The sequence below is a fragment of the Pterocles gutturalis genome, unplaced genomic scaffold (genome assembly GCF_000699245.1).
Source record: "Pterocles gutturalis isolate BGI_N339 unplaced genomic scaffold, ASM69924v1 scaffold8914, whole genome shotgun sequence".
NCBI lineage: Eukaryota > Metazoa > Chordata > Aves > Pterocliformes > Pteroclidae > Pterocles > Pterocles gutturalis.
Window position 1 is genome coordinate 334 of NW_010135664.1, and position 9,973 is coordinate 10,306.

At 49.2% G+C, this 9,973-nt stretch overlaps 1 protein-coding gene across 1 annotated transcript; it reads right to left on the reverse strand.

Moving 5' to 3' along the window:
• Positions 1-2,881: 2,881 nt before the first annotated feature.
• RAB11FIP1 (RAB11 family interacting protein 1 (class I)) lies at positions 2,882-9,135 on the reverse strand (the record flags this gene model as incomplete). Its single annotated transcript, XM_010081986.1, has 4 exons — positions 2,882-3,100; positions 4,306-4,411; positions 7,614-8,409; positions 8,693-9,135. Coding segments are annotated over 4 exons (1,564 nt in total), but the record flags the coding sequence as incomplete, so codon positions are not given.
• Between the last annotated feature and the right edge of the window lie 838 nt (positions 9,136-9,973).

Below are 9,973 nucleotides of genomic sequence, written 5' to 3' on the forward strand. Positions count from 1 at the left end.
CAGGAGGCTGATTTTCTCTCCTTCCCTCGCTGCCCACAATTGGGGAGCCATTACCATCAGGGGACGAGGGACAGGCTCCTGGCCAAGAACCTTTCACACAGATATGTATTTTTTTTTTCTTTCTTTCTTTACAGAAACTCTGGGTTCTCAGGATGCGGATGAGCCTGTCCATCAGGTTTCCCCACCCTGCGAGGTGTTTACCGGGAGCTTCCTGCAGGGATGGAACCGGCCCAAAAAACATCTCGAGGAGGCGGCGGTTCCGGCACCAGAAGGCGACGAGGCCGTTTTGAAACTGCTCTTTCAGAAAAAAAAGACAAAAGTGATCAGAACACGCTGGATTTAAGGTATTTTTATTTTAGTGTTCCATGAAAACAAAAGGCCTTTAAAGAACAAACAGGTACCCAGGCTAAAAGCAGACAGTATAAACACAGAAAATACATTCAGATCCTTCAATAACAAAACAATACATTTGATTCTTAAGGCCCTTAAAGTCAAGGTGAGGCACATAAAATGCCACTCCCCTTAGCCAAAGAAAGGCTTTCACTAGTATTGCCAATAAAAGAGTGAGGTACAAGGTTTGTGCGATGCTTTCACAGCCCTGGAAGCAGGAGCACGGCTGGTGCAGGACCGTGACCCCACAGCAGCGCCTGTGCTGCCCTGGCACGAGGCTCAACACCGGAGAGAACAGCCCCAGGGGCAAAATATGGACCCAGCCCGGGGTCCACCTCAACGGACACGGCTGTAGCTGGCAAAAAAGGCTGCCAGGAGAGGATACTGCCAGTTTTAAGGCTTTATGTCTAACGAGACCGCTCGGAGCACAGATTACGATTTTGTTTCTGTGTATGTAGCTCCAAGATGCACGTTCCTGCCAACAGAATTCCCGAAATCCACACTCCAAAAGCATCGCACGCAGCAGCCAGCGACTCAGCAGTACCCAGATTGTTTTAAAATGAGGCCAGCAAAAAGCAAGAGCCCAGTCTTGCTTCCCGCCTGTCCAGTCACATCTACCAGTAACATCATTTTTGATTTTTGAACAGTTAACCCACCGTTCAAAGGCACAACTGGTTTTTCTGACTCTCTGACCCAGAACATCAGAAAGCTGGGGAATAATGTCCAGAAGACAAAGTTCATGAGTGAGGTACAGGCAACCACTTCTTTCCAGAGATCCACTGAGGCACAAGGAGGAAACAGATTAATCCTTCATCTTCCTCACTATTTCAAGGCACGAGAAGCAGCCGCAGTAAGGTCAACGAGTACCACTCAAAATTAAAACCACCAAGAGCTGAAGGTGCCGCTAAGACCTTCTGTGTTTCAAACCCTCCATTCACAGAAGAGGGTAGAGCAGAAAAGAAGATGAAGACATCTGCTCGAAAATAAAATTTAAAAAGTACCTGAACTCTTAGAAGAGACTCTTAATGCTTAAGGCTTGTTTCAGCTCCAGCTCCCCGTCAAGGACAGCTCTGTCAGAAAAGCTTCAGACTTTGGTAGCTGGTCAGTTTACAGTAATAAAAATGTCATTAACAGCATTTTTTGAATTTTCCAATAAATGTATACAGCTCTAGGCAAATATATTAAGCTACTCTTCACTACAAGAATACAGTATTTGAGAAGCCTCCAGTTTTCAGTGTTTTATGAAAATAGTAAGCAGACTACTAACAGGTCGATAGTCGATCCAGCTAGTCTAGTCCCTCAGTAAAGTGCTTTGCTGTAGAAAAACTGATTTAGAACCTCACCCCTTTCGAGCTAAACCAGGAGTGACCCAATAGACCCTCCCAGCTTCCGAAGGCAGGAGTGTTTGCTTTGGTCCTCTGCTACCATCTCTGTCCATATTTCAACTCTCTCCTAAGCCTTTTATGGACTCTCGCAGCCCTGATAAATCCCAGAGCTGCAAAGAGGCATCTGATTTTTTTTTTTTTTTTTAATCTTTGACAAGAGCTCCCCAGAAAAACAAAGTCCCATGTAGTTTTTCAGTGGAGGAAGCCTGTTTTGGTGGCTGCTCGACTGCGCTGTGCTCATTGCTCTCCGATGAGATGGAGAGGAGAATGTACCTGTCTCCATCGAGCTGCAAAGCACCCACGCGTGAAGGAAGCAGTCTGAGAGGTATCGATTGCCCAGCAAAACCAGCACTCCTTCTCAGCTACAAAAAAAATCTTGTTCCTATGGTAGATAAATGTACCATGACATTTCAGAGTTTCCTACACCAAAAAAACCCTGTAAACCTTCCCCTTGGAGAACTGCTTTGAAACAAGAAGTACCTGATGAGATGAACTAAGCTTTGCTGCTTCCTTTCCAACCTAAGGTTTAACTTGCATTCAACTTTTAGGGTATTAATTACTTCTAAAACACAGCCCACAACCTTGGTCTGAAGCACACATCTTTGGACTTCTCCAGTGTAGTTATTAATATTTTTTTTAAAAACAATAAAATCTTCCAAGCTCTACTGTACAAGATTTTATATTGCACTACAACTTCAGGAGTGGAAAGAAGGGTAATGGATCTATCAAAGCTGCTACAAAACAAAAAGCATGAAAAAAATCTTCATAAAGGATCATCAGTGCCTTGCTGGCAAGCAAAACACATCAAAAACCCTTCATCCTTCCTACCGCAATCAGCCTTTGGATTAGATGCCTGAACAAGTCTTCCCAAATAATGGAAAGAAACAAAAAAAATAAATATGATAAGTTGACTCCACTTCTGGACTCCATACACAAGACCTGACGTAACTACTAATCAAACGGAGAGTTGCTCAAGGCAGAAAGAGGAAAGAGGTCATTTTCTGTGGGCGGCACAACCAGTACCACCTACTCCACATCGTCTCCTTATTAATCAAACTCCCCTGGCGGGAATTCAGTTCTTTGTTCTACCAGCATCCCGAGAGCTTTTACATCTTTCCAGCTTTTTTGTTTCCGGACGTTGAAACACGAAGAATGTTTGGGGTTTCTTCCATGACTCTGACAAGCAGGTTATCGATGTAGTCTTCAAGCTCACGCACCTGGAGATCTTTCTTGTTAATAGTATCCTTCTGTTTCAAGACCAGCTGGATCAGCTCATCGTGTGTTAGCTGAGCATAAGCATAGGCAGGATCCGAAGGATCATATTTCTGCGAGAGAGAAGAAAGGCAGGGTTGTTACAGACACGCAGGCATTTCAAAATAGCAACAGAATAGTATCTGGGAGCTGGCTGGTGGGATTTAGAGCACCAGTGAACAACTTTAGACACGGCGTTCGCAGAACCACAGCCGCTCGTCAAAAGTACGACTGTGCTTTGTGTCTTTTTAAAAATAAGCTCCATCCAAACGCCATTTCAGAACACCAGTCACTGGCATCTTGGGATCAAGAGCAGCAGGCGATGCGATGGCCAAGGCACTGACAACGGCAGAGCCAGCCCGGGCACACAACGGGCTGCCCTGACCACATCAGGCAGAATTTCTGCTGTGGTGTCAGAGCCACAGCACCACCAAGCCACAACACTAATTACAAGCTTTCAGTTCACTTAAAATAGCAACATGTCGGTCTGAATCACTTAACTCGCATCTTCCGTCTTTTCCGCTCACGCCAGGAGGAGGCACTGCTGCTATTCTAACTTCTCATTTTCCCCAAAAACTGCTCCCAGACAATAACAGTACCCAGGGTTTTTTCTGCTGACCCGGAGACCCTTCTAGCCATTCTGATGGCTTTTAAGCTACACCTCAAGCTTGGAGGTCTCTTTTGAAGCCAAGATTATGCCAAAAGCTCCTTTAAATGGGGTGATCATGCAAGCTGTGCAGCTATGCTTTCAGGAAGCGGCCGTGCTTTAACGGCAGGCTCAGGCTCTCTCCAACTGCACGGGAGATTAACGCAACACATCACAAGGCAACGGCCCCCCGAGGTTACCTTTCTCACCTTCTCGGCTTTAAGAGCCACATACACAATAAACAGTGACTGATCTTTCTGATCTTCTGTGCAGATCCAAGTTACCCAGCTCCCACACGTCACCAGACGGGACTATCTTCAGGTGTGGCACTGCCCGTGAGTCACCCGTCGTTCCTGTCACCTTCCCACTCCCCTCTGGGCAGTCAGACCCCTCCCCAAACCAAAGCCACCAATTCTATTATAGATCGGCTTGCAAGAAAAAGACACTTAAAGACTGTCCCCACCTTTGGGAACTGACAAAAAGAAAATTTGTGCCCCCCATGGTCTAATAAGCACTGTTCTTTTTCTGCTCAGGATATACAAGATGGGAGTCTAGTCTAAACTGTCTTGAATGCATGAACTCTGCTCAATTTACTGCTTAAGCTTTGGTTTAAAGTGTCGCTTTCCTCCATACCTTCACGTTCATCTCCAGCAGCTTTTCGTTCATAGTGCTGATGACATTCAGGTTTTTACTTTGAGTCTTGTTTGCTGTGGCATTCATTGGCTTCACAGGGTGGGGTCTGCAACATCACAAAAGGTTTATGTTGTAGAGGCACTACATGTAACACCAGCAACGCACATCTTCAGACTAAAAACACAAATAGCAAGAAATCGGGAAAAATTCCTGCCCTTCTCTGTCTGCAGAGAGACAAGAGATCCTGCTTGGGGAAGACAAGGTACTTCTGTCTCAGCTGTAGCTTTTTACGAGTACACTCCAGCTCTCTTAAGGCACTGGAGAGAAAGAAGCAGCAACAAGGGAAATCCATCCCGAACGGTATGTCGGTCTACACGAGAAGGCAGAGATCTGCGCTGACAGGAAGGAAAAGCAAGGCTCACGTCAGCCCCGAGACCCTTTCTGTGCGTTTCCCACATTCTCTCACCTGTGCTTAGGAGACACGGTTTCACCGCTCTGCTGAGTTTGGTTAGGATACGGTTCAGAGGGTGAAACCCATGCCTGAAGAAGCTTCTTCTTGCCACAATTTCCTGCTTTATCTGCGAAGCCCTCGGCTGTTGGCTTTTTCGGAGACTCTGCTCTACGACTTGGGGCGTCAGAGGGGAGAGAACGAGAGGAAGAGTAGGGCTGGGAAGGACTCGGCAGGGAGGAAGAGGAAAGAGAAGGCTCAAAGAAGTCATGCTCTGCACGCTCCTCAACACCTGCGCTTATTTTCAGTTCTTGTTTCTCAAAATGACTGTTACACTCCTGGGAATGAGACATCACACCTAAGCCTGGGTCAGCTGCCTGCTCATTGGCACTGGGAACATCAGCTGCGGGCAGCGCGGGCAGGCTGCTGGGCTGAGGAGCACCTCCTGGGGCTGGGCTCGCCGGGGCTGCAGCAGGGCTACCAGAGCACTCTGTCGGTTCTTCACACAAAGGCACTAAACTTAGGGACTGCTTTCCAGTCTCTGAAACGTTTTTATCACCCGCAGTGACACCAGGGTTCTCCTGACAGTCACCCAGCAGCTCGTCATCGGAGCCTCCCTCCGGAATCACGGGAAGACCGGCCAGTGTCAAGCCCCGCTCTGAAGAAGGCACATCACCGCTTAGCTCATCAGCCCGAGAAACTGGTGGGCACTTTTTCAGCGTTAGAGACAGCCGTGGCGCTGGCTTTGGAGTGACCGACACCTTACTGATCTGCTTCTCCTTCAGCTCACCCTTGGGGGAAGGTGGCTGTTCAGCGCTGATCTCTGTCAAGATGCTGTTATCACCCTTGGAGAGGGACACAGAGCCTTTGCTGTCCCTTGTGCGGGGCTCAGTATCCACACCGCCTCCCCCCACACCACCCCCAACAGTGGTCTCGCCGCGTGGGATGGGACCTGTGCTGTCACTAGAGGGTTCTGACGATGGGTAGCACCCTGCTTCCCATTCACCAGCAATCCCCACTCGCTCTCCTCTCACATCTGAGCTGAAATCCGCGTGCTGCTGTTCACGTTCCTGCCCACCCGCATCCCCATCCCCTGACGCAACGCCCTCCGGTCCACCCAGGAGAAAGGACACTGCTTTGGTGTTGCCGAGCTGACTTCTTTTCAAAGAATTCTCAGCCTGCAGCTGGGGAGAAGCACCCCGCTGCTTTGGAGCCAGAGCAGGGCTGTCGGCGAGGGCGCCAAGCGGGCTGGACTCAGCTCCGACATTGCTGGTTAAAGCCGCATCCGAAGAGCTCCCTGCAGCACCACGACCCGAGCGTGTCGGCCCAGCAGGGCATTCTGCCGAGGAACAACCTTCATCACCAGAAACGCAGGAAGAGGAAGAACCAGCAACAGCTCTGCAACCCAGCACATCTGCTTCCCACCCAAGCCTGGATGCAAAGGGATTATTGTCACTGAAACGACAGTCAGAGGGGAGAGAAGGCGCGGGTGGGCGAGAGAGGCCGTGGGAAGCCCACGTTTCAGAGCTTTCGGGACTGTGGCCCCGTGAGCTCTGCCCCCATTCAGAAGCAAAAGGATTGTTACCAGAGACCTGCCCAGGAACGGAGGCTGCAGGATGATGGGATGAGGAGAAACGGGCAGCGCCTTCAGGATCTGGGGCTGCAGATGCCCTGTCCTGCTCGGAAATAAAGGGGTTCTTGCCATTCAACAGCTCTGCAGCAAAAGGAGCAGGAGAAGGAACAGATGCAGGAGAACTAGCAATGCTTTCAGAGTCTGGTGCTTGGACCTTTTGTCCCGTTTTAGAAACAAAAGGATTATTGTCACTACTGATGCGGTGTGCAGAAAGAAAAGCAGGAAGGGAATCAGGTGCGAGAGTAGGAAGCGTGGCTTTGGTCTCCTCCTCTGAAGACACGCCCAGTCTGCAAAAAGGGACAAAAAACTCGCATGTCACTTGCGGATGCAACACGAGGCAGGAACAGACAAGCTTTAGCACCAGACTCCACCAACTCCTAACACCGGAGATGAACTGTACTTGCAAGAGACCTCGGAGCCTATCTGAGAGACTTCACACACTTACAGAGCACTTGGTTTACACCAGAACGCTTCTGCTGCAGAGTCTGCACAGGTTACTGCGTGGCTGCGTTTAAGCACTACCTCCTCTTTTGCATCCCAAGCGATTTTATTAGTATGTGAGACCCTTCACACGCAAGATGTTTAAACATGAGAAGCAGGGAAAACAAGGAGTTAGGCAGAAAACACAGCCTTATTAGTAGGACACACCCCTATATATAAAAGCACACATGCAGAGTTGTTTTACATAAATATATCTGAAGGATAAAGGAGCAGAATTTTCGAAAATGCCTTGCGTACAAATTCACGCAAATGTCCTTCGCATTGCTGCGAACAAAGCCAAAAGCAGAAGGGCTCCAAGATTAACACTCCTGAAGACCACAGCCAAATACAGAGGAGAAAAGTGCAGATGTTAGAAACGGATTTCAGCCCCTGGGTACATTCCAGTCGCACAGCTCAGACAGAAGTTAGTTTTTGCAAGAGATCTGGCAAGACAAAGTCACCCCTACAGAACCTGCAAAATGCTTGCGCTCACAAAACCACAATTTCGGCGTCACTTTATAAGGAACACTGCTGTATCAATCTCTTGTTTCATACCGAGAAAGAACTGGGAATTATTATTTGTTATTAAACACCCAATGGCCAGCTTAAAACCACCAGGTTCCCTGCAGAGCAGCGTGCTCCTGCCGTGCACAGGACGCCAAGGCGAGTAGCTGCTCTGCGGCAGGAAGCAGCCTGGTCACAGCCCTGCCACTGCCGCCCGTCACTAATTATGTCAACACCACTGACCTGGGCTTGACGGCTTTGGTCTTTGCCGGTGCAGCGGTGTTTTCGGGTTTCTGTTCTGCCTCGAAAGGGTTGAGCGACGGCTTCTTTGCAAAGACATCTTCTGCGTGGTGACTGTCTTCTGAAGGCTTCTCCCTGCCCAAATCTGCTGGGAGTTCAGGACGTTTGGTCTCTTGCTGGCTCTTCTCTTCTGGAACTTTGTTTTCCTCATCCTGCAGGGTCCTGTCGGGAATGCCCTCAGCATCCGTGGTCTTCACTGCTTCCTTCTTCCCTGTGACCAGAGAGAGCAAGGAAGACTTCTTGTGGTCTGTTTTTTTGGTCTCTTTAATAACCTCGATGGTTGGAGGGACGCTGGTTTCCGGGTATTCTTCACTGCTGAGCAGTTTGTACGACGGCAAAGTCATAGATTTAAAGGTCTCCAATGACGTAGACCCAGTGAAAGCATGACTAGGAGACGTTCTTCCAGACTCCTCAGGTCCTTTGGTAGGTCTGGAAGAGAGGTTCTCTTCTGAAGCAAAGAGATGCTTCCTCCTGAGGTTGTGAGGAGAGGGGGAGGAGGCTGGAGTGCCGTCCTTCGCTGTGCTCTCTTCCATATACACGTGACTGCCGTTGATGCACAGGCTGGACTTGGAAACGGGATCGGTTTTGGATTTAAGACCACTGAATAAAGAGAGCCCTTCTTTCTTGGGGTGGCTAGTGGTGACTTGGTTTAGTTGCCTGCTGTCCAAAGTTGCTGTTTTACGAGGTTTAAATACAGGAGGAGGAGAGGACTTCTCTTCCAAGGCATTTCCAAAGGCTTCTGGAAAAAATAAACAGGGAGAAATTAAAGATGTGAGAATATCCTTTCCTCTGACACTCACTACTGCCAACCGCAGTGCTTCACAGTCACTAAAGGATTGCAGCAGCACAGACATCACGAGCGTGACTCTACCAGCTGCTTCCTACAGCCCCACGGTTTTACCGGGGACAGAAGTGACTTTCTACAGATCCGTTCAGTAAGAGGAATTTAACTAGTTCAAGTGTGGAAAGTGCCAGCAAACCCTTAGAGAAAGGTTTTGTGCTTCCTCAGTGCCAATACTCACTTTCCGAGGTTGGAGAGGTCTCGGACTCCTCGTCATCCCATTGCGACTGGAAGTCGCTGGGATGAAGCCGAACCCTCGCAGCGATGGGCTGCTGCGTCGGCAGAACCGACATGGACTGGGAGAGGGAATTCTTCTGCAAGCCAGGTTTGGAAAACAGGGTTTTGAACTTTGATTTCTTCTTTTCCTTCTCGACTGACTCGTCTTCACTGTCAGCAGGGGAGTGAGTCGTGCTGGGAATGATCGCCGAGGACGTGTCGGAAAGGCCGCTGCTCCTCTTCCCCTTCAGCTTCTCTTTGAGCTTGCCAAAGGGAGAGCGGGACTTGTCTTTCATGGACAGATCAAACATACTGGCTGTCATGTTGCTCCTCATAAACTGGATATCCACTTCGATCTCCCCTCTCTCCTTCTCTTTTTTCCCTGGTTTGGAGCGAAGCTTGTACCACCTGCAGAAACAAGCGAGATTTCTTTTACAAACAAGATCTTGAGAGCCACAAAGCCTTTAATCCTACCACTGCATCATAAGTGTATGGCCCCAGGTACCGAGGGAAACATTTCTTATCATAAATAGAAAGTTATCAGTTGAATTTGTTATAAAACCCAGACCAGGAAGGGTTAAAAAAAGAAGAAAAAAAAACCCACAACATGGAATTCCTGTATTTCACCTCAGCCACTCTTTCTGTGCTTTTATCCAGCTTCCTGAAATTCGCAGAGGCCAGGACTTTGAAGTGGGTGCAAAGCAGCAGCCTCGGAGAGCTGAAACCGGTACCAGAAAGCTCGCTGCCCCACGCCCTCATACCTTTCATTCCAGCTCCTTTTCAGTCGCTATCTTAATGCCTCTCGAGCTCAGGAACCTCTAATCAACCCAAGGAGAGCCGAGCCCAGCCTCCAGCCCGTCTGGGGATTTCCACTCACCTCTGCAGCTCGTGACTGCAGCGACCGGGAAGGACGCTGGGTTGGGACAGAACCTTCGCCCGCTCTGAACTGCGGCTCCGGAATTTTAAGCACGGCACGTTGTGTGCTCAGGGTACCCTCAACTGCAAACCCACAGTCGGCGTGCCGCTATCGCTCGTGCTCCGGTACCACTCAGTGCCACCCAAACCACAGCAGGGCCAGCACAGACCACTGTCAGCACTGCACCCCCGTGCGCTTTGGTCTATCACTGGAGCAGCAGAATTCCCGATGCCGCGGAACCAAGAGGAAAGGCTGCCTGGAAAACGCCGGCTGCTTCCTCCTCAACAGCTGGTGCAGGAACATAAAGCAGCAAACAGAGCTTGCAAATCT